This window comes from Fukomys damarensis, unplaced genomic scaffold (assembly GCF_012274545.1).
Source record: "Fukomys damarensis isolate Sample0158 unplaced genomic scaffold, DMR_v1.0_HiC HiC_scaffold_28, whole genome shotgun sequence".
NCBI lineage: Eukaryota > Metazoa > Chordata > Mammalia > Rodentia > Bathyergidae > Fukomys > Fukomys damarensis.
The window spans coordinates 10,038,433-10,063,905 of NW_022900940.1; the positions used below are offsets into that span (position 1 = coordinate 10,038,433).

The 25,473-nt window shown below is 32.9% G+C and overlaps 1 protein-coding gene across 7 annotated transcripts in view; it reads left to right on the forward strand.

Annotated features, from left to right (window-relative positions):
- The window catches only part of Cntn6 (contactin 6), a 291,448-nt gene that overhangs the window by 185,779 nt on the left and 80,196 nt on the right, over nt 1–25,473 (forward strand). For 4 of the 7 annotated variants that reach the window (XM_033757030.1, XM_033757032.1, XM_033757033.1 and 1 more), the window contains 2 exons: nt 2,558–2,761; nt 4,728–4,830. In XM_033757030.1, the coding sequence (XP_033612921.1) occupies nt 2,558–2,761; nt 4,728–4,830 (307 nt within the window). The remainder of the gene's footprint in view (nt 1–2,557; nt 2,762–4,727; nt 4,831–25,473) is intronic. The other 3 variants (XM_033757034.1, XM_033757035.1, XM_033757036.1) reach the window with 1 other exon arrangement.

A 25,473-nucleotide genomic window follows, 5' to 3' on the forward strand; every position in this document is an offset into this window, starting at 1 on the left:
TGATAAATGCACTCCCTTGTTTCACTTTTCCTGTTTTCTTTCTTCCTTTCTTCATTTTATATTTTTCCTTTCTTCACAAAATCTGTTTCCTTAAATGTATTATTAATGTTTCATATAAAGAAGCACACACATTGCAAAGAAAGATAAAGGGGTGATATTCTGTTGCACACATTTACCAAAGAATTTTCTTTATAGATTAGTTTTAATTCAGAATAGCTATTGATTTATATTCTCCCACCCCACATACTTGGAGAATTTAAATTCAGTAATGTTAACATACTGTTTCAGGTATTCTGATTTCCCCTGAGGTAGACTGTTAAAACAGAGCAGAAATAATTATATTCAATTGTCTCCACCATGTCTTCCTTCTGAACCAGTTTTTAACATGAATACAGATGACAGATATGGCATAAGGCCTCTGCCTGACAAGAGTCCCCTAGTTGCATGAACTGCCCTACTGTGACATCATTCCCATGAGTGTCTTTATTGAGGTGAAGCTATTTTTGACCTAACCATAGGATGATCTTCTTTCCCATCCCACTACCTATACATTTTTTTGTTATTTCTTTTGAATCAATTTTTTTCACTTTCTTGGATATAGTGATAGTCTATGAAATTTTTACAGTACTTCTAATTTCTAAATTTCATTTTATTGGTATACTTTTGATATAATTGATGATCACATTCATTATAGGGAATTTGTACCTGTACATGATTTATATCTTGATTCTTTTTTTTTCCCATTTCCTTCCCTTCCTTCAACCCTCTTCCCCTCATATGCGAAAGTTGTTTCCATTTTTCCTTATTTTCTCTTTTTTTAATTTTCCCTTCCTTCTTTTCCCCCCTCACCCCTTCCTAGGTCCTCTTCTCATCTGAACATTTTCTTCCTACTTCATATTATCTATTATACATTTTGGTCTTTATTTCCACTTTCAGTTTATCACACTAAAGAAACAATGCAATGTTTACACATGTATGCCCGATTTATTTCACCTAAGTGTATGATCTCAAGGTGTATCCATTTATGTACAAATGTCTCAAGTTTGCCCTTCTTTGTGACTGAGTAGCACTCCATTGTATTAAAAAAAACACATGTTTTTTATCCATTTATCTGTCACTAGACCTTTGGGTGGTTTCTAAGATTTAGCTCTTACAAACTTTGCTGCGATAAACTTTGGTGTGCATATATTGCTGTGGTATGATCCTTTGATTTCTTTGGGGAAGATACTAGGAAGATAGCTGGGTCAAATGGAACCTCTAGTTTTAGTTCTTTAAGGAATGTCCACACTGATTTCTACAGTGGTTGCACCAGTCTACACTCCCACCAACAATGTAGAAGCGTTCTTTTTTCCTCACAGCTCCATCACAATTTTTTATTGGTTGATTTCTTGATAACAGTTATTCTTTCTAAAGGGAAATGTAATCTCAGCATTGTTTTGATTTTCATCTCTCAAATGATCAGTGATGTTGAACAGTTTTTTATATATTTATTTGCCATTTGTACTTCTTCATCTGAGAAATAATCTATTGATAGACATCAGATGATGTTTGCCATGGTAGCCTGCTGACTAGAAAGAATCATGAGGTAGTTCCTGAAGACATAGAAATGTTCAGTATTTTAATTTGAGATGGAAGCTCCTTAAAGGTATATAATTTTTAGAGCTCATTAAGATGAGCACTTAAAATCTGTGCATGTATTTTACTCATTATATCTTACATTTATAATTTACATTTATCTACAGTTTTCAGAGAAGGATTTTTTTTTATGTGTAAAAGTAACCATGTTCCCTATCATCTTCACATTCTGTTTCTGCTGTTTGCCCTACATAATGGATGTCTTCTTGTCTGATGTTTGGATAGATCTTATTCGTCCTGCTAGTTTCTACATGAAATTACTTCTGCCAAGTCTTTTCTGAATACAAGTCCTCATCATCATCTCCTTCTCTGGGAGCTCTGTAACCCCTCTGTTAACACAAATGTCATCCTACCTTGAAAATATCCACACTGGTGTCAATTAGAAGTGACTACTGTGACCTTTACAGGATACGAGTTTTACTTTGTTAGCTACTCTAAGTCTTAAAGCTATCACAGAATAGACATTTGGGAATTATATAAAATAAGAACAAATTACAAATTCTATGGTAGTAATTTAACTTAAATTTCTAATTTAAATTTTAACAAGTACTCCTAAGTATTTTCAATCCTTCTGACAACACATTGAGAACTGACTCAAAATGAATATCTCTGAAAAAATTCATTTTGTATTTTTGAGCCAGGAATGCTTTACATCTTACAGTTTTCTTAGCAATTTCATCTGTGACAACCTATCATCATAACTTTAATCTCACAAAGATAGCATTAGGCTCGGTAAATATGTAATGTGCCTTCCAAACTAAATATGAGTATATAAAGCAAGATTAGAATTATAATAGGTCAATATCTATACATAGACAAGTAGGGAAACAATTTTATTCTAATTATGGAGAAGTGCAACACAAAATTGTCAGGCAAGAATGAACTCAGAAAGGCTATTACATTTGTCTTTTCTGTTTTTCAGATTTATCTTATGCATGGACCTTCAATGATAACCCTCTATATGTCCAAGAAGGCAACAGGCGGTTTGTATCTCAAGAGACAGGAAACTTGTACATCGCCAAAGTAGAACCATCAGATGTAGGCAACTACACTTGCTTTGTAACAAACAAGGAGGCCCAAAGAAGTGTTCAAGGTCCACCCACTCCTTTAGTGCAGCGCACTGATGGTAAGAAAATGAGTTATCTTGGGAATATATGTTGTGGCTCTTAAAGCATGGGGAGATTTGCAGAGCTTTCTGCTTTCCTCCTGTTTAGTGGAGCCAATTTACTTAAGAGTTTAAGGTTCAATCCACAACTATAGTGAAAATCAGGTGTTACCAAAAATAAACAATTCTGCAATCCACCCCCGTGTTACAGTAAACATGGTTCTGAATATGAGCCATATCTTTTCTGGCATAGGAACAGCTTCTCTTTTCTTTATTGAAGGGCTAGTTTGCAAATACTGATGTTTGTTTGGGGGAGCTGGCATGTGTGTATGTGTGCGTGTGTGGATCCTGCCAATTTTATATACTTGTATCAGTATATTTTTAACGAGCATTGTTGCAGTATGTCTTTGGGGATCCTTTTCATTTCCACGTTTGCCTTTTTGTTCCCTGTTTACCAACTGGCCAAAAGGGGGAAAGTGTTAATATCCAAGGAAAACAAAGCAAACCAACATCACTGTAAGGAAGGATGAAACATAAGATCGATACTAATTTGACTCTTCCAAGAAACATAACTCAGACTGGTCTCTGATGAAGTTTGTAGCTTAGTCAAGTCATAGCTGGTATAAGATTTAAAGAGCTAGACAGTCATTGAAGTAGAAAAATCCTAAGTTGATTAAATGTTCACAGTGGGACATATAAAGATAGAAAATCTGTTAGGCATTTTATGACTGGATATTGGACTCGAAGTGCAATGCCTCCTGAGGATTTTCTCTCCCCACACAAAGAGTTCCAGACAAACAAGAATATGAAGCTAATCAAGGCTCCCAGAGATATGGGGTCAGCTCCATAGAGGGAGTTCTTATCCAGGAGCCTACATAGTCACTAACTACCACATGTATTTGCAAGGTCTTATTTATGATTTCAGCAGCCATGAGATTCATTCTTAAACTCATTTTCTCTTTCTCACTCAGTGTAATTGACTGGAGGAACTCGTAAGCTAACAACTTGCAGAGATTCTATCATGGTTTCCATTTTTTCTGTCAATACTTAGTTTCTTCTCATTGCCATCTTCTTTTTTTTTTTCCATTCCTTCTATTCCTTTCATCATTTTCATGGTTAAAAACAACAGTAACAACAACCAGTATCATTTTCCCTAATATAAGTAAAATTCTTCTATAAGTTAGCATGGAAGAAATATTCCATGTCAAGGAAAATAAATAACCCGTGTTGTTGAGTGAAGTAGCTCCCTTTACTTTCTAAAACATAAACTCCATAAATCAATTCTTTGAAATTATGTGTTTTTATTTTACATTTATGTCATAATTTTCACATGGTGTGCAGTTGTATCAGCTACCAAAAATCCATGTACGATTTATGACTTTAATGTTTAGTATATAAGTAAAAATCATCAAATTCTTAAAAGAATATAAATGTGTCATAATTAAGGTAATGAGGATAAGCTACAGATATTGTTCTGTTTAATAAAACACCTTTTATAGATAGTATAATTATAATAGATTACACACTATCTTACTCTAAATTTAGCCTATATTCACAATTCTTTGTTGGAAATTTTAAAACAGTAAAAGCAGACTTTTTTACATGTATACAGCACACTAAGCAGAAAAACTTTACTGGCAAAGAAATATGTATCTTTTTATCTCAACTTGTGAAATTAATTCACATGTTTTGGTGCAGAAATACTGATTTTCTGGACTGTGCTGCATATCGGGCTTCCTCCAGCTTTAACTGAAAACTTCCTCATTCCTGATTAGATGTGGCTCCATGAAGCTGGTGAAAGGTTAATGGGCCGGGATATCACTACAGAAGAATCTTTTTTGAAAACTCAAAAGAATTTATCCAGTTCTTAATTGGAAACACAACTTTTTATTAAGACCAAATAATCAAGTTTTTGTTAATTAAGCATTTACTTTTTAGAAAACGTCTATTCTCCAGAAATGCTGCTAGCTCTTTTGATATTTAACAGGTGTGATGGGGGAGTATGAACCAAAGATTGAAGTGCGTTTTCCTGAAACTATACAAGCTGCAAAGGATTCATCTGTAAAACTGGAATGCTTTGCCCTTGGAAAGTAAGGTGTTTTGTTTTGTTTTTGTTTTTTTTTAACTGGTTGCCTTAAAATTTTTTAAAAACCTTTTTATTATTCAAACATGGCTCTAAGATAGATTATCAAGTAGATTTCAAATGCTGGGCAATAGTGGAACTTTCTGATTGGAATTTAAACAAACATGTCTAATACTCTGAAAATGACTGGAATTGTAATTCCTCTCTAAATGTGCTGACGATTCCTTTAGTTTGAGTATAATGAGACCCCTTGAAGTCAGCACATTGCAAAAGTATATGTGTAGTTGTATAAGATGGTGGACAAGTCATTAAACCTTGAACAAATTCTTCACTCCCTGTTATTCTACATCTAGAAGTACACTGCCTGGAGTGACTACTTGCTTAATTAATCAGCTGTTCTTATAAATGAAAAACCTGCACTGCTCATTTCCAAAATAAGACTAATTAAAGTCCATTGTTTAGAAGGGATAATTAGAATTGAGTCCAACCTGTCCTTCTAGTGCCCTGGGTAGTTTGCTGTACTCAGTCAAAGTGTTCACCAGGAAGAGGTTTGGAATAATTTTAAGTCAGCAGAATATCTGCTTTTTTTTTTTTTTTTTTTTTTTTGGTGCACGGAACACCCAGAACATCTCTTTGCTTTTTCATGATATTTAGATTTTATTTTTATTACTAAATACCAATAAGTTTCAGAAAAAGGACAGAATTAATAGTTCTTTTATTTTCTAAGGTCAACATGTCTATGAATTTCTGTGGAGTGTGGTTAAATTCAGATTCCCATGCTGTAAGGCTAAAGCCAGGTCTGTTGTCTCCATTTAATAAGCTCACTGGTCACAGTCATGCCTCTCTACAGAACACTGACTTGTAAGAGTTGACTCTCCTCATGATTTTTGAGTCTTGTCTTTAAAGCCAGGGTCTATTTCTAATGTGACATCATATTTAGAAATAGAGTTATTTTCCAAAGTGCAAAACATCCTTTAAAGTATCATTCTTTTTATTAATTAAATGTACTCAGCATTTCAAAAGACTGCTGGCTACTAAATCTTTTCATTTCAGTTCCATAAATAAAATTGTGTATATATTTGAATTGAATTTCTCATATGATTAGTTTCTCATTGATTGAAGTGATCATATTTTATTTTCATATAGTACCAATAAATAATTAATGATTGATGAAATCATTCTCAAGAAGGTGACATATAGACACTTAAAACAGTTTTTCTTGGTTTACCTTTTAAGAGATGATGAAATTATGCTATTTTAAGCTTTTTCAGCTATTGAGGTTTACAAAAAACACGCTTGTCAGCAAAATGTTTTGAGATGATTAGATGGTTATTAAATCTATGGAAAAATAGTAGCTGAAAAGAGCATTAGTACTTATTCTGTCTTATTGGACATCAGGAAATATGTATTCCTTCAACAAAGAATATTCTTCTACAAAAATTAGAAGATTATTGAAGCAAGTTTTCAGTAATCTAATGGAAATACTTAAGCACAAATCACTAATAACGTGTGGTTTCATATCATATATATATAATAAAACCTTGGTGTAACCCAAAGTACTTGTATATCAAAGCAGGAGAGAGAAGAACCAGTTGTGATCAATCATTTTGACCACTACAGTACTCCGATTGCAAGATACTGCTTATTTATCAAGTTAAAATCTCTTAGAAACATTCACTCATCTTGCAGAATACTCTCAAATCAAGTTACTCACAAGCCAAAGTTTGACTGTACTTTTAATCTCACAAGACACATCATTTTTTCACTTTATGTGGGAGACTGAGGCATAAATTAGATAAGGAATCAATTGCATTCAGTGCTTCTATTTGAACTTGGGAACCTTTGAGTAAATGGTGAGAGAATTGCTTTTGAAATCTTTAAGAGAAGTTTCCATTCCCAGTTCTCTCGGGAGCAATGTGATCATCAGGAAACATACTTATAATCTATGAATTTCCATGTCTACATCTAAAAGGAGTTAAAAACATACCTTGCATGTCTGCTGTGAAAACTAGAATGAATAATACATATGAAAACACTGAGCATTGATACTATCATATAGTCTATAAATGTCCATTGACTCTTCTAAATCTAAATGCACTTACCAGCGTGGTGTGGTGGTGCACACCTGTAATCCCAGCACTCGCAGGCTGAGGCAGGAGAATCGCTGTGAGTTCGAGACCAGCAGCTGGGCTACATAGTGAGTTCCAGGTCAGTCTCAACTACATAGTGAGACCCTGTCTCAAAAACAAAAATAAAAATAAATAAATGCAGCTTCCATTCTGATTTCCATTTCCAATGTTTCAGGAAGTGGAGATGTTTCAACTAGAATATGCATCACAGAAACATAAATTCTCTTCTCACCATCACACTAATCTGCCTCATAACTGATGAGGTGTAGGAAAGAAAACAGCAATCAAGTTCAGAACCAGAGTAAAAAAGAGGAACAGGAGGGAGTCAACTCAATCAGTATACTGCTTGAATTGCTCACTTATAAATTTCCTTCATTTCAGGTTTGAAGTATTCAAATGTATACAAAATTAAACTGTATAGGATAAAGTTTATACTCCTTAAAACATAAGAATTCCTAAAACGTTTCATAAAATTAAACTAGCAATATTCAACACAGGAAAATTTGAGTTGGAAAAATAATAGTTTAAATACTTTTCAAAGGGTTGAGGTTTAGTTCAGTGAGTCCACTGCCTGCCTCACAAGCACAATGTCCCAAGTTTGATCCTCAGTACCAAATCAATCAATAAATAAATACCTTTCAAAATAGAAAATATGCAGTACATGTAGAAAAAATATGTTCATTGTAAAGTTTTTGTGGAAATCGACTGTTGCAAATAAAATAACATGCAATTAAGAGTGAAAAACATGAATTATACTTCAGAGAAAATTAAGAACAAGATGTATTTAATGAAAACACTTCACAAGATATTATGAAATAAAATTACTCAGTATTAATTTTCTGTTTATTAAATTGAAGTCATTAATATGGAATTGAAATTTATGGAATTAAAGCAGAATGTACAAAGCATCTTCTGGTCCTGTAGTTGTAATGTGAAAATGTCCTATATAAGAAGTTTATGTATTGGATCATTGAAGTGTTGCAGTTCCTGAAATACCAATTCATTTTCATTAAATATTATTGATATGTACGACACTTGTTTACATTATTAGGAAAGATTTTCCATCCCTGGGAATATTCTTTCTCTTGGGCTTGTATATTATTTTGGAATTTGCTTATTCTTCTCTGTGTTTTCTGAGCTTAGAAGTATCTATACCTTGATGTCTGCAATTAATTTCATAAAAATGTTGGACATTACAGAAAATATTGCCTTTATTCAACTTTGTTTTTCTTTTACCAATGGTATTCCCTTTGCATATCTTTTGTGTCATTTCTAATTACCCCCAGCATTTATATATTCTGATCATTCTTTATAATATTCTTTTTCGTATTTGTATTTGTTTGAAAAATTCTATTAAGACTGCTTTTCAATTATTTATTCTTTCCCTGGCCATGTTCAGTCTACTGCTGAGTGCACCAGAGGCATTCTTCATTTATACTCCAGTGTATTTTATTTCTAGGATTTCCTTTTGATCCTTAGGGTTCCTATCTTTGTCCATCAGTTTTTGTATTTTGTTCTCTGTTTTCATTACAGTTTTTTCACATATTAATCATCATGATTTTAAGTTACAATGCCTGAAAATTTAACTTAATTATAAATTTTCAGTTGATATTTCAAAACTTTTGTTATGTTTGCATCTGGTGCTGACCATTAATTTGTCTATTCAGACTGTAGCATTGGCATCCTTATTAGGTTTTGTAGATATCTAGGTGATGTATTTAATACAAGGAACTGAGGTGAAAGTATTTTTAGGGTGAAGTTTAGTGTTCATTTGGGTAGGAGTTAGGCTGTGCTTAATATGTGCTATAGTTCTTATGTCAAGGATCAGACTTTCTCATCTCTTTGTTTTTTGTCATCTATAGCTAGCTTCTTTGAGTTTCCCTACAGGCAACTTCTGAAGTAAACTGTGAGGTTTACAATTATTTCAACTCTTAATTCCTTGCTATTATGCAAGATCCCTATGGATTCTGTGACAGTTCTTGTTTGCTAATTCTGTTAGGTCAGTCATTTGTGAGTCTGTTTCTAATTGACTACTTCTTCAAGTCACAATTCTCATTTTTATGAGCTTGTTCATATTTCTAGCTATTTTAGGTCTCATAATAAACATCATAAGTCTTATGCTATTGAATACTGTGTTATAATGTACTTACATAAAGATTGGACTTTATTCTAATAGTTAAATTAATGTGAATCTACTTGATTTTTCTGTAGCTTATGATTAAGCTTCCTAAGAGTAGTAACATAGTAAACTTTAAGACTAATTTATTATGAGTCTCCCTACTGATTATCCAAATGTTCATTAATTCTGCGTTCTTTTTTATAGTAGGAGTGTAATATCTTCCAACCCTATGTGAGCTCTGAAAATTTGTCTTTGCCTGGTCTTGTGTGACATCACTTCTGTGCAGATCTCTGGATCAGGTTCATTTTGTAGTGGCAGTTTTCTTACACTCTGCTCTTTAGTTCTAGTCATTTTATTTTCCCCAAATTCTGACTTTTGTCTTCTCTACTCCTGAAACGGTCCTTTACCATCTATGTCTTCTTTCCTCATTTCCTCATCTGGAAAGCACTTCTACATAGATAACAAAGGCTACAAAGCTTAATTCATTTATTCCTCTCTTCTCAGGATCCAATTTTATACTCTCAGTTGCTAAATTACTAGAAAAATAACTACTTTTCCTTATGTATATGTTGTGTCCTGTTTCCAGCAGGGACCTAAGTACAGTCCTAATTTTTCCTCCATATCCAGAGACCAGATATATTTGTTCATGTTCATTTTGAATGTAAATACAGTCAGGTGTAGAGAAACTAAGTGACTCAACTAGTATAAATTGTAGATCTGGGATTTAAATCTATCTCTCAGGGATTCTGACTTCAAGCTTCAATCTCATAATAGTTTATTCATATCTAATTACCATTTTAATATTATGACTGAATGCCCCATATGCAGAAACAGTATGGATCTTAATTATGTAGATATTTTATTTGAAAAAGGCTTGAAATTTTCAGCAAAATGTTAATAATTACCTTTCAGAATAGAATTATGGATGTATTTCATGTGTATACCAACTGCTAATGACTAACACTTCAGCAATAAGGATTTAATTTTATATGTGAAAAGTGACAAAATTCCAAATATAAACTTTTAAAAATTCAAGTTATATTTTAATAAGAGAAAATGAGTATTTAAAAAAAAAAAAACAAACCTGAGCCAACGAAGAGGCTAAACCCTACTCTTTTGTGTGATGATGCTAGTTTATACCATTTCAAAAAGTTCTGTTTCATATTGACCTTAATCATCTTAGTTCTTTTTAAATAACTGAGAAAGTGTAATTTTATCCCCACAACCAAAATAATAGGATGCTAGATGGAAAGATCTAGGGAGAGGTTCATTGCAGTGTTTAGTCATGGCATCAAACCCTCTTAAACCACAGAAGCTCACATGAGTATAGAACCATTAAACAAATACCTACCTGAACCATGATTACTGACTTTTGGGTTATGCAACTCAGTTTCTATGTGTGGGTGTGTGAAAGCTGATATGATCACATGATCAGCTCTCAGCTTTTCCTCATTTATTAAATATGGATGACTCTTAATTATCTCAGCTGCAAATTAACTGCATTGTGAAATACCCGGAGAAGCTGCAGGAACAGGTGCCATGCAAATGTAGGATTGAATGATAGATCTGTATGTCTCTTTTGGAGAAAATACGAGCCTTTGCATTTAGTGATTCAACTTATGTTACCTATAAATCTCCTCTGATACTTTTGTAAAAAGGCAAACATATTTGCTTTAAAAATTCTTGATTTAGTAACTTTGTTGTCATGCCCTGAAATATAAATAAAATCAGTTGCTGCATTCAGTGTTCTGAAACTTCACACAGAGAACACTAATTAAGTGTCCACGTATATCTCATTGATTTTTTTCTAATTTATTGAGCAGGTGATGCTCAGCCTGGCTATTAATGTCAGACAATAAATTATCAGTCTAACCACAATGCTTTTAGGTGCTCCAGAACTTTAGGATGACAGCAGACCTCTTTTTGGGGTCTGTTTTTCTCCTTCCATATATGGACATAATTGTTGTTATTCTACAGTAAGTCTCCTTAGTTCATTTAGGATGACAGTAGCATTTTTAAATTGTTAGGTGCCCTGAGCTTTTTCAGACCTTTAACAAGTAGTTTTGTTTGTTAATCTATCCAGTATTTAATCACTTCCAATCTCAATATCTAATTTTTTTTCTTTTCTTCCCCTCATTGAATGAACAGGAAACCGAGTATCTTCCAGGCATAGTTCTTCCATTTATGCCAAAGTTTATACTGAAACCCAATCTTTAGGTTTTTGAAAGTTAACTTTAATTTTAACTGAAAATTTTGTTTGGCAAAGTTTTTTAATGAATTTTATAGAAAACTCATGTCTGTTGACAAAGCCAGCAAATCTAAGAACTAAAATCTTCAAGTCCGTTATTCATACATTGAAAAGCAACACTAACTCCCCACAAATTTGCAGATATATGTGTACTCACTCTAGCAATGAATAATTGATTTGTGGATTTATTAGGACTTAAAGCCAGCATGGTGTTCTCTAAAGAGTATAGGTTTGAATTTTAAAGATCAGGGTTTAAGTTCTCAGTTCCCTATAAATAGCTGGGTAGTATTGGTCAGGTTCTTATATTCATAATAAAGGCAAAAGTAGATTGATTAATTGATTGATAGCTAGATATAGCAGGATCATTGCAGGAGAGCAGATACTGTTAAATTCACGTGTGAGAACTCCTCCATCTCAATAAGCAATCTGTCAATAATAATTGATTTATTAATTTCAAGAATGATTGAAGCGTCTTTGGCTGAGGAGATGAAAAGGCATAGAAGTGAGGGAAGGTTATGATTCCTGTATAATACATTTTTGCTAACATAATCCTCAGGAACTTTCCCAGAACAATGGACTTATCATGTAAAGTGTTTATGCTCAGTCTTTGTAAGGATTGTTGATTGTTGACATACCATTACTCACTCTGGGCAAATTGGCCACCAAGCATTCTTAAATTGGCATTCATCAATAATTCCTTCATTTAGTCATTCAGGAGTTCTTCTCTGCAGAACGGCCACTAGGCTCTGAGGAAGTAAAGATGGCATAAAGCTCCAGAGAGCTACAGGGTAATGAAAATAAAACTGATTACAACAGTGTACGATCACACTTTTCTCTTCGATCAGCTCTTTCCTTTCAGCTTTTCAGTGGAGGAAGATTCATGAATCCTCAGTGTGGGTACTTTACTGATTATCTTTCTTTCTGTTGCTGCCCTTTGTTAAATTGAGACTGTACAGGAATGCTCTCAGTTTCCTTTGGAAGTACAAAGTTTAGGCTATTATTTATGATGGTGTTTTATAAATCTGAGAAATAAGAGATTTTTAATAATAATAGTTTCAAAAGTATTACTTAAAATGATCCTATAAATCCATACATGGTTTTCCTATTACCATTTTACCTTAATAGGGTACATTTGTTACAATTAATTTATTAATACTGATGAATTGTTATTAACTAAAGTTTGTACTTTATTCAGATTTTCTTGTTTTTGGTTTTTTACCTGATGCATTTTCCCCTTTTGCACTGGGTGTTGAACCCAGGGCCTCATGCATGCTTGGCAAGGACTGAACCATTAGTGAACCATTGCGTATTATCCCTGGACATACCTCATGTCTCAGGATCCCGTACCACACCACTTAACATTGAATATTGAATTAGGTAGGTTCCTTTTGGCTCTAACACTATGTTAAACTTGGACATATTTGACCTTGACTGTTTTAAGGAGAGGTAGTAAGTTTTATTGTAGAATGTCCCTCAGTAAAAATTTGTCTCATTTATTTTGTTCTAATTAGACTGTGGTTACAGGTTTTGAGGAGAAAGAATGCAGTAGCAAAATGTCATTTATATTAAATTATACTATGGTTACAGTTTTATTGATATAATTTATGACTGCCGATGCTGGCCAATTACCTGGTAGAAGTCAATTTTGCTAGGATTCTTTATGTACAGTCCTTTTGTTTCTTCCTGTACCGATTCTTTAAAAGGAGCTATACACATGTGGTTTTAGTTAACAAGTGGAGGAGAGTTGTACTTCACCTCCTGTAGGGTATTAGTGCACATTATTTAGAATTCTGCCTGAGATACTGGTCATTTAACTCCCGTTGTATTTAATTTTGAGTAATTGATTTATATCAGTACTGACTTGCATAATCTAATACTGCTTTATTCATTTTGCTGCCCAAATTGCTATAGCTTTTACAATTGGGAACTGGTTGAGTTAGTTCTTTTGCCCTTTGTTACACCCTCATCAATGTGTGGAATATTGTGTGTGTGTGTGTGTGTGTGTGTGTGTTAGCACTTATTTCCTGCAACTACAAGACAGTTGAGGCGCATCCTCCATTTCCTACTCTAGTGTTAGAGAAATACTATCCCAGTCATCCATCCTTTTTAAAATTTGGGATAATGTTACACACCAACATCTGGGTGCTAGATATCGGTCCTCTTCTCTGCTGGAGCAGCCTTCATTAAGTCACTTTCAGATGACAGAGCAAAGAAATACGTGTGCATATACTGCCCATTATCTACACGTCATAATGTTTCTATTTTTAACTATCTGTCTATATTATATGGAGAAGTAGACACAGTCTTACTATTGTCTCTGACTGCAATCTACTATGAGACGGATCCTAGTGGTCTTCATTCGATGATTAGTAAATCTCAGCTATAACAGTAGTGTGCCACATTGTATTCAAACCACAAATAAATGAGAATCCCTGTCATTCTTTACAGCACACTAGCATTTGATTCTTTTAAAGACTTTTCAGCCAGTCTAAAAAGTGTGTAGTAGTATTTCATTGCTGTTTTAATTTGATTTTTGTTTGGAGGTTTTTTGGGGGTGGGGGTACCGGGGATTGAACTCGGGTCCTTGCGCTTGCAAGGCAGGCCACCGAACTGCTGAGCTAAATCCCCAGCCCCACTGTTTTAATTTGAAATTCTCTAGTTAAATAGTTGTTGTACATCTAATGCTTATTTCACATCTATTTATCTTCTTTTGAAAGGTGGCTGTTCCGATATTTTCCCCACATTTTATTTGGGGTATTTATTTAATTATTGTTGAGATTTAAGAGTTTTTGTTAATTCAGATACAAATGATTTTGAGATAGGTGTTCTTGGAGTATTTGCTCCCAGTGTATGGCTTGTCTTTGCATTTTCGGAGTAGCATCCTTGACGAGAACATGTTTAATTTTAATTGTGTTTAATTAATTTTATTTTCTTGTTCAATAGACCTTGCTTTCAATGTTAAATGTAACAAATCATCACCCTAGCTAAAGTTACATAGATTTTTCTCCTTTGTCCCCTTCTAGAACTTTTAAAGTTTTGTATTTTATATTTTTGTCTCTGATCTATTTTGCTTCACTTTTTGTGAGACCTTATAACTAGATTACTTTCATAGCATGTGGATATCCAATTTTTTAGCATCTGCTGAGAATGTGAACTTTCTCTGTTACCTTGTCTTTGCCCCTTTGTCAAAGATATGTTGAGTATATTTCTGTAAGTCTGTTTCTGGAATCACTTCTGTTGAATCATTTATTCTTTTTGCATTACTACATAGACATAATCAGTACAGTAATAAGTCTTGAAGTCAGTATTCTAAGTTTGTTGTCCTTAGTAGTGTATTGACTATTTTTTGTTTTGCTTTGTTGTCTTACATTCTCATACAAACTTTAAAATAGTTGTATCTATCTCCACAAAATAAATTCCCTGGATTTTGGCTGTGATCAAACTGAGCATTCTGATCAAACTGGAAAAAAGTGACATATTAATAATGATTCTTTCAGAGTCCAGAGTGCTCACAATTACACTATGGAACCCATAATGATTCTTTCAATTCCTGAAGATAATATATATTTTCAATTTAATTAGAACTTTTAAAATTACTTTCATGAAAGTTTTTTTTTAATTTTTCTTCATACAGGCTCTGTACATGTGTCAGATTTAAGCCTAAAGATTTCAATTTTTTAAAATAAAAATTGCATTTTTATTAAAATTTTTTAATTATTAAATTATTAAAATTCTGATTGACTTTGCTAGTGTAAAGTAATGAACTTCATCATATTAACCTCACAGCCTATTTCCTTTCACTAATTACGTATTAGTTCTAGAATTATATTTTATTGAGTCTTTGAAATTTTTACATTGTCCTCTACAAACAACAATAGTTTTGTTTCCTCCTTTCTAATGTATAAACATTTGTTTTCATTTTCTTATGTTACTGCACTAAGATTTTTAACACAGTGTTGCCTATAGGTGGTGACAGGAAGTGTCCTTGCTTTTCTATCTCTAGGTTAGTGTAAAAGCATCAGTTTCTTAGCAAGCATGTTAGCTGTACACTTTTCATGGATATTCTTTACCAAGTTAAGAAACTTCCCATCTATTCCTAGTTTGCTGAAGCTTTTAAGAGTGGGTGTTGAACATTGCCTGATAATTGGGGGTGTCAATTAATATGATAGGAATATTTTTGTTTGACTGAGTTGCAGATTTCAAATTTTGAAGTATTTATTTGATCTTCACATCTGGAATAAATTTTGCCTGATTGTAGCATTTAAATCCTTTAAGAATCATTGAATTCAAGTTGCTAATATTTTTGAGTATTTTTTTCATTTATTTATTGAGCAACAGTGCTTTGTATTTTTCCATTTTTAAAATATCCATATTTGTTTTGCTATTATGATAATGCTGGTTTCATCAAATTAATTACGAATTATTCTCTCCAATTCAACTTTTTAAAAGAGAGTATAGGAAAATTACTATTTCTCCCCGGTGTGTATATAGAATTCTCCAGAGATCATTTGGGACTGATACTTTCTGTTCTTAAAGATTATTGATTCTTTACTCAATTTCCTTAATAATTATAGCTTGCTTGCTTGCTTTATTTTTTGGTACCGGGGATTGAACTCGGGTCCTTGTGCTTGCAAGGCAGGCCACTGAACCACTGAGCTAAATCCCCAGCCCTATAGCTCTATTTAGATTATCTATTTTTCCTGGTGAAAATTTTGATGTTATAATTTTCAATAATTAATTCATTGTATTTATACACTTTAATGTTCATGAAATCAGTAATGTTGACATCTTTTTTATTTCTAATTTTTGTCATCTGTCTTTTTTGGTCTTTTTTCTTTCCTAGCCTAGTTAGAGATTTGTCAATTTTACTGATGTTTTCAAAGAATACACTTATTTTAATTGGTTTTCTCTGTTGTGTTCCTGTTTTCAATCAAAGATACTTTTAAAAAATTTTAGCTTATTATCACATAATAGTTACATTCCTTGTGGGAAATTGGTTCATGTTCTTAACACAGCTTAATTTATATTTTTAATCCCATTTCCTTTCTCTCATTCCATCTTCAACCCATCACTTGAGGCTTTCCTTTGTTTGTACATGTTTGCAGTACATATGTTTACATTCCTTGTTTGGAATTGGTACATGTACATAACACATCCCAGTTTCTTTTCTTTTTTTCTACCCTATGCCTCCCTTCTGTCCTACTTCCCTCCATCCCTTGATTCCCTTTATCTTTGAGAAATATTTTTCAGTTGAAGTATCATGATCTCCCCTTATCCAACAGCAGAACTTCACTGAGTTTCAGTTTTCTATATTAGTCACTTTCCCATGGCTGGGCCTCAATACCCAGTACCCACGACATAAAGGAAGAGCGGTTTAATTTGCCTAATAGTTTCAGGGATTCAGTCTATGATGGCCTGACTTCAAGGCAGAATCATCATGGCAGAAGGACATACCACAACAAAGATGCTTAGATCATAGCTGTTGTGAAGAATATAAAAGCATTGCTAGAAACAAAAGACAGGAATGATATTTAATACCAATGACCATGCCTCCATGATCTGCAAGGATACACAGAAGTGTGATTTACTAAGCCCTCAGATGGCTTCCAACCAGTCAAGTTGACACAATTAAATTTAACCCCCAAATTATTCCAAATTATTCATGTCCACTTGTGGTCTGAAAAATTCAATGGAGAATTCTAGAAATAAATATAAAGATTGTAAGGGAAAAGAGAAAATATCACATTTACATAATTGTTATTAAAATTGTTTTATTGTAATACTAGGTATTATTAATCCCTTGCTGTGTATACAGCAGTTTATACATTAACTTTAATCCTAGGCATGTATATATAGGAAGAGAAAGTGAGTGTAAATTGTGGTACTATTTGAAGTTATAAGTACAGTGGATGGTCTTGTAATGTGTCCCCTGGTGATGAGAGGAGGCTAGTGTAGACTTCTATAAGAAGTAGAACAAGGAAGATGGGGTGGGGTTGAAACCAAGGAACAGACTAATGCCAAAAGCCAGGGACTGAGTGTACAGATGGTTTTTACATCAGTGTGTGGAACAAAAGCCAATTTGGAAAAGGAGTGTTACAAAATATTAAAGTCCTTTTCATACTGCCAAAATAACCGAGAAAACCAGGAGTCAATATGTGATGAAAACTCATAGGGAAAAGAGGGTAGCAAGTGGACTAATACCTGTTCTGTTGGCTTTTGTTTTTCAAACAAAGCAAAACTTAACAAAAACCTGCTTAGTGAGGTTGTGTTGTTGTAATTTTTTTTTATTATTACCGCTAAAGTCACACATGTTCCTGTAAGGAAATTCTAAAAGTAATTCAAAAAATTATTTAAGAAATTCTAAAGCTGAGCAAATAAAAAGAAAGATTAGCTTTACACTTAATTCCTCCACCAGAGGGTAACTAACTACCCTCAGTATATCATTTGGATGTATTGCATATAGTCTTCTAGTGCATTGTTTTGTTTTATTTAAATACAATGCATACAATTCCTTTGTATGTTCATTTTTTAAATTTTTAAAATATACTCTGGGCATACCCTCAGGTCATTCAATAGTTCTCTTTGTTCTCATATGTAATGACGGTTTATTCTAACACAGTGTAGAGTTTCAGTCAACATTTCGTTTCCTCTGTTTTCTATTTTTTGTATCATGTACAGTGATATTGTGAATATTCTCGTGATTTTGTTTTCCTCACAGTCATACAAACTTCTTTGGCACATTTTTAGAAAATTGTTATTACTGACAAAGGGAACATAAAATACCAAGTTCTCAAATATCTTGCCAAATATCCCTCAGGAGAGATTCAGTTGCTTTCAAAGATCCCAGACTTATTCTGTGTGTAGACCCTTTTAATTATACATATATACTCTAAATCTAACATTGCACATTCCTATTTTTCTCCAAAAAGCATAAATTGAAGTTTTACAATGCTATTTATAAATTTGAATTAATTTAAAAGTTCTAAAAATAACCCAGGAAGAATATATATTCTTCCGGAAGCAACTATTTATCCCTTTCATCCCAATCTGTCACCAACTTTCTCAAAAGACTTCTTCATAAATGGCAGGATCAGGAAAGAAAGATTTCAAATCTTAAGTTAGAAATGAGCTGAGCCCACCCCCCAAGTTACTATTTTCCTTGTTTTCTTCCTTTAGAAATGAGCTGAACCAAAAAAAAAAAGTTACTATTTTTCTTATTTTCTTACTAAATTTGAAACTCACCTTTGAGCCTTTACCAAAACTGGGAGTCCGTATCTTTTAAACAAAATTAAAAAAACCAAAAACTGCATAATTTTATCCTCTTCTCCTTGTAAAAAAAAGAGCTTTTGTCTATTGGTTTCAAAACACAGTGGTTCATTAGGTAAACTGCATATTACTAAGCATGTGTTATGGACCCCAATAAGGTTTCATAGTTGTTTAGAGAACCAGGCCTGGTTGTTTAGAGTCCAATGTCTATCAAGAGACAAACTAAGGCTGAAATTATTTTTTACATTTATCCTGCATTGTCAGGCATTTTTACCAAACTATCCTAGTCTCCATCTATTCATCTCTAAATGTTAACAACCCTCCTTGAATTTTTAATTGTGTTATTATGTAGTTTCACTGAAGCACTTAATACAGGGCCCAATAGGTAATCTATACATATAAGATAAAATAATGAAAGAATGATCAAATATTAGCATATTATTTTCATTTTTTTAAAGTGAAAGTTTGTGTTTATGAATTGAGATAGTTCATGTTATGTAAATTTGAGGTAACATAGGACACTGGATCCCTTTCTACCTTGGGTAAATTTTATTTCTCTCTAAGAGTAAAGTGTTTAATTATGGTTAGCATTATTAATGAAATTATGGAAAAGCTTTAAAAAGCTGCCAAATGTAGTATGATGTGCACTTCTACTATAAAATAAAATGATGGAGTGTAGTTTATGGTTAATGCATAAATTGGTGCTCATTTTACTTAAATCCAAAGGAGGAAAAATTGGCAATAAAATTCTGATTTTTGTAGAATGGTCTCTGTATTAGTAACTTTTTTGTTGCTGAGACAAAATACTCAGTACTCGAAAGTTAAGGGAGGAAAAGTTTATTTAGCTCACAGTTTGTAGAGGTTTTAGCCATACTTGCCTCTCCATAAAAAACAAAAACAAAACTGATGTGGATATTGTCTTAGTGCAGTCAGGGTGCCAAATAAAATACCACAGACTATATGATTTTTAAGCTAAAAATGTATTTCTCACAATTTTGAAAGCTGGAATGTCCACAGTCAAGTGTAGAATCAGTATCTGGTAATGTCCTGTTCTGTTTCAGAAATACTAACATCCTAGGTATGTTCTCCATATGCTCCTTTATATTTCTTACAGAAAGGAACTAATCCCATCATGAGAGCTCAACCTTTATATATTAGTCACCAGGCAAAGACCCTACCTTCTACTCCCATCCTCTCAGGGGTTAAGATGCATTTTGAGAGGACACATTTAGTGTAAATGAGCAATGATTAGTGGAACAGAATCGTTGCACTTAGATCACTCTTTTTATAAAAAGTTCCCTCTTTCCATAATACTGAAATTTCTTTTCTAGATAACTCATGAATTTATCCATATTATAACAACCTTACATTCCAAACTCTTTGGGTGAGCATTTCAAATTAGGGAAATGAAAACAGTTAACAAAATTACCTGAAAAATCTTAAAAAGACATTCGGTGCTGGTTTTGTTATTCTGCCTTAGTCTGAATTGAAAATGGCCACTGACAGGATTTTTGGAAATGAGATTGCAGTTAAGAGTAATCCCAAATGCAAGCAGTATTGGAAACTGGTTGTCTGTACTAATCTCTAGTTCAAAATTTAGGAGGGCCTGGATTTAAGCTGTGGATAATGAGGTTTAAGAAATCCAGCAGAGAAATATTAGCTTTCTCAAACATCACTAGTAATGAAAATTCTATTTATGGACTAAAAGTATAGAACTGAAGCACCTTTCTTACTAGTGTATGGAGAGCTTTAATTTAACTTCCAATTCAGGTTGAACTAGGCCAGATAGTTAACAAATGTATTCTCTGTCTTCAGATAAAATTAATAGGATGCTCACTCTGTGAAAACATAATGACACGCGAGAATGGACTGAGTCCATATTTATGGCAATGCTTATTTAAGAAACACAAAACCAGAATGGGGAAAAAGGAACAAAGAAAAAACTTTGCTTTTATCATCTAGTTTCATTTCACAACTGTAAAAACTCACATTACAGGCAACTGATTTAGAAAATAGGAACACAGTAAGACAAAGCTTTTGCAATGCTCATTTTGAAATACAATGTTCAGGAATTTCTCATCCATGATCTGAGGAAATTCTGGGTGATAGAACTCTTTGCATTGGTATTCTTTATTAAGATTTGCATCCAAGCTTGAATTATTTAAAATAAAAAAAAGAAAAGAAGGAATGGCGACTTAGAGCACAAAGGGAAATCAGTGATCTCTGTAGTAAGAGCAATAATGTCAGTGTCGTTTTTTTCAGCTTTAATTGAGTTTATTGGTTCATTTTAGGGATACAGTACAGTTACATTCATTGTTGGGATCTTGTACCTCCATATGACAAGTCTTGATTCTCATTTTTTCCCCTTACCCCGACCTCCCTTCACACCTCCTCCCCTAATGTCGCTGTTATTTTGACTCTATAATATGACAGTGTTCAATCTAATCATAATCTCCATTAAAAGTCCTCTTCAAGACTCCCTCTTGCTCCATGGCATTTCTGGTGTGATTAATATGTTGAGTTTGATTTTAAATAAATCTTTTTTTAAAACCAAAATGAACTGTCAGTGTAAAATATATTACCATGGTCATCAACATGGATAAACTAGATGGAACCTAGCCACTGGAGGAGGAAGTCAACTAGTGCTTATAATTGAACGGGTGGTGACTCAAAAGAATTAGAAGATAGAGAACAATAAATTAGCCTGTTCTGGAACTCCGAGTAGAGAAGAATTGACAGGTAATAATTTAGTAGAAATTAACTGCCTAAACGTGAGTATCATTCTGAAAAGATAATTAGCATTGCTAGAAGCTGCCAACTGAGTATTTAACTCAGATGACACATGGAAGCCATCTGTCACTGCCTGGTACATAGTAAACACTCAATTAATGGTTATTAATACTATTTTTAAATATCTAGCTTTTTAACACAGAATTTCATTTTGGGGGGTAATAGTCTTAATTCTTCCTACCGCAGTGGTTCTGGGATGATTAGCCAGGTTGAAAAAAAGGTCTCCCGCAGCAAAGTATGCCATGTCTCACCTGAGAGATCCCTGCCCTGATCATGCAGACATGAACATTACTACTAGGAGAAGGGGTCATGACCCATACATTAAGTGATGGGATGTAGAAAATTTACTTTGAGCAATGTCTATGCAAGTATCTGTGGCCGTTTCATTGTTACAATGGAAGTCTTATTTTACTTTTTGAATGATTATAAATCAATTTGTATTGCCTAAGCATATGGAGACATTAACAGAGGGAAAAAACACATGTTTTCATAGAGAAATATATATATATATATATATATATTTCTCTATGAAAACATATTGCTTAATATGTGCTACACAGTGTATTAAATACACGGCACAGGTTATCTCGTTTCATCTCCATAGTAAGCCTATAAATTATGTACTGTTATTAATCTATTCTGTGAAAAAAATTCAGAATGAAATGCTTATAAAATGTAAATGCTCATTTTGTACCACAGTATATAGCTAAACATTGGATGTGCATTTATTTAATCAATCCATAAATAGTATTACACTCCTGTGCTATAACTTTACCATAGTCACTAATTATTTTTATTTACACTGAATGGTATGTCTTAGAAAAATCATCTTGAATTAAAATTTTAAATCCGCTACTAAAACCATTTCATTTTCATGGATTCTAGTTCTTCCCATATACTTAATCAATTGGGAAGAGATTCAAATAAGAGAGAATATATGAAATCTTAAGTACTTCATTTAGTGTCTGTCCAATAAGAAGTTCCAAGATAAAGTGGAGGCTATTCATTAAAATGCATATATTTTAAAACTCTCTCTTTTAAATTTATTTGCTCAAATTCCATATCTTACTTACCCGTGATAATCGTGTCATTCATATAGAGTACAGCAATTATGTAATATCTGAAGAAAATTAGGACATCTAATTAGTAATTGTGAAATTTTATAAAACTGCTTCTTTTTCACTCATTAGTTATTTTGTTAACATAAGAATTTTTAACTTTTGAGTCATTATCCTTGATGGCTTGGTTGCTGTGAGGATTCTAAAATATCTAGAACATTAAATGTAATATAAAAAGGAATCCATCATACCATATAATTCAATCACATAGATAGAAACTAACCTAGCTACTAATTCAGCAGAGGCCTTCAGAATCTGAAAGTGCCTTTTTGGTGGAGAATAGTAGAGAAATGATTCAAATGTTTTTAGGACACAGAGAGAATATATTCATAAACTGAATTATTCAAAGGGAGATTTTTTTTATTTGTTTGATTTCTGATTTTGCTTTGGTTAGTTCTAGTTTTGGTTCAGTGTAGTTTAGTGTAATTTTTTTTTTGCTTTTTGTATTTAACATAACCTGACCTGGGTACATGTGAGCAATTCCAAGTTTCTTCTGTGTTAGATTTGCTTTTCAAAATGTTCTCCCTTTGCTGGTAAATTGATGACCAGAAGCTTGAAGTTGATATCCCACTCAGAAAACCCCGATGGGAAGAAAGCTGGAGTATCTGTGCCCACCATCCCCTAAATAGATTGGGTATTTATTTAACAAGTGATCAGTTTATTAGTGAATATTTTCCTGCGGCATGTGTATTGCTAGACACTGTCTGTTCTCCCTTTCCGAGGAAAAGCTGTAGGCATAGGCCATCTATGCTGAAAGCACATGTGGGCCTGGGGTGCATATAGGTTTAGAAGGGTAGGAGAGGAGCCTTGAGCATTTTGCTATACTACTTTATTGGAATAGTGTATCAAAGGTACTTCTTCCTTTTTTTCCCACCGAAGAAGAAGTGCTTATCCTCTGAGGATTATCACTGAGTTCTTTTTGCAGGGAGGTTGGAATTCTTTGAACTTAACTCTTTTTGACTGCACAAAGTCGGGTCCCTTAAAATGGCTCCCACTTTTGTAAAACTATAAATACTTAGACCAAAATACAATGGTCTTTTAATAGCAGAGAGGGGTCAGTATTGCCTTGTGATTAAGTATCTAGTTTGTGAGGTAAGGAAGCATGAAAAACCAGCCCAGCTCTGCCTGTTTAGCTACAGGAAAAGTAAATAAAATCACATATACATATTATACACATGTGCAGTACCTGACACATACTATAAACTGTTGTCATTTTTAAAAATTTAGTTAGATTTTTAGTAATGCGAAAAAGTGACTTCTACATTTGCAATCAACATAAAACACTAATATATAACTTTGGGGAAAATAATCTTCACTTTTTGCTCGTAGGTGAATGCTTCTGGTTAGAGGCTTCTTCAGGTAGATGGGTATTTTATATGAATTTGTCATAAGCCTTCGGATTACACTGTCATATAAAACAAAGGATCATGAGTTTAGACAAGTATCAGAGCTTCTATTTTTTCTTTCTGTAAATTATTTTTTAGAAAAACTTTATTAGACAGGTAATGCATGTTTATTGTAGGAAATTCAAGGGAAGCCCAAGTAAGCAAAAAGGACAATAAAAGTCATTCATGTCCCAATGATCCAGAGATGACAAATTCAATATGCTCACATGTGCAATGTATGTAATACCATATATGTATCAATGTATATGTGGAGTAAAACCTCACATGATGAAATTTATTAGGTTTTGTGAATGTTTTTCTATCTAAATAAATTTTTTTCTGGGGATCTCATTTTTAATGGTTAAGTATATCATAAAATGAATTAAAAAAACACTTCCCTGAGATTAATTGTTGTGTGGAATATACCGATTTACTAAAATTTCTATCTAAATATGTGGCGTTTCAAGGCTTTTTAAAAGGGCAAAAACCAAATTTAGGAAAGTAAGTAGTTTATTTGGTATTTAACAAAATTCAAGATACAGATATAAGAACATGCTAATTTTGAGACAATTAGATGACTGAAATCCTATTTGAATCACGTTTTCTGACAAGTAAGTGTAAGCATGATATGATTTTCTAGGTTTTATTGATATACATAGGACAATCACAATGTTTTACCAATAAAAATGTCTAGAGCTTCATCAGTTTCCCTGCTTTACCGGAAGCCTCTTACTTTCCTAGTTGTTTATTGTTAAAACTCTGCTCATCTTTTATGTCAACCACAATGCATATGATAGGATAATTCTCTTACATTACTTTCAAAGACTTGAAAAAAATCCTGCTTCTTCTATAAGGCTTACACTTTGACTTTCAAAAGGACTTATTATCATTATTCATATTAATTTAAAATGTAGAGTTGAAATATGTAAACTGTTTGACAATTTATAAAGAATGAAGAGTGTTTGACAGTACAAGACATGTTCATGTAGAGTCTGGACATTTACTTTATAAATAATTAGTTTACTAGTGAATGGCTTCCTATTCTAAATGTACTTATAGTCTATATTTCCTTCTACTTGTAATTTGAGGTCTTTTACATCAGGGATTTTAAAAAATTATACCTTATTGTTAAATACATGATTTCATATAACATTTTATATTACTATATTAAAAGATATTCATTTAAAACTGAAAATATTAGATATGACATACTAGCCTAAATATTTCTAAATAAAAGTACTATATCTATAAATCCTTTAAGCAGATCTAAATATAAATCCATTTTATTTTATTGCTGTATCTTTTTTATAATAGTTTGTAGAGATTGTTTTGAGGATCATGGAGCCAATCAAGCTCACAAGGAGCCAACCTCTATATTTTTACTTACCTATTGATACCAGTCTAACCACAGAGGAATCAATGTTTTGCCTTAAAATCTATAGTATCTATAGACCTGCTTAGTCTTAAACATCACATTCTCTCAAGAAATTTCTTTGATGGCTACATTTAAATTGATAATTTAATTAGGATCGCTGCATTCTATTTCCTTTGTTTTAGTTATCAAGATTTATAAATGTTTTTGTTTTTACTTTATT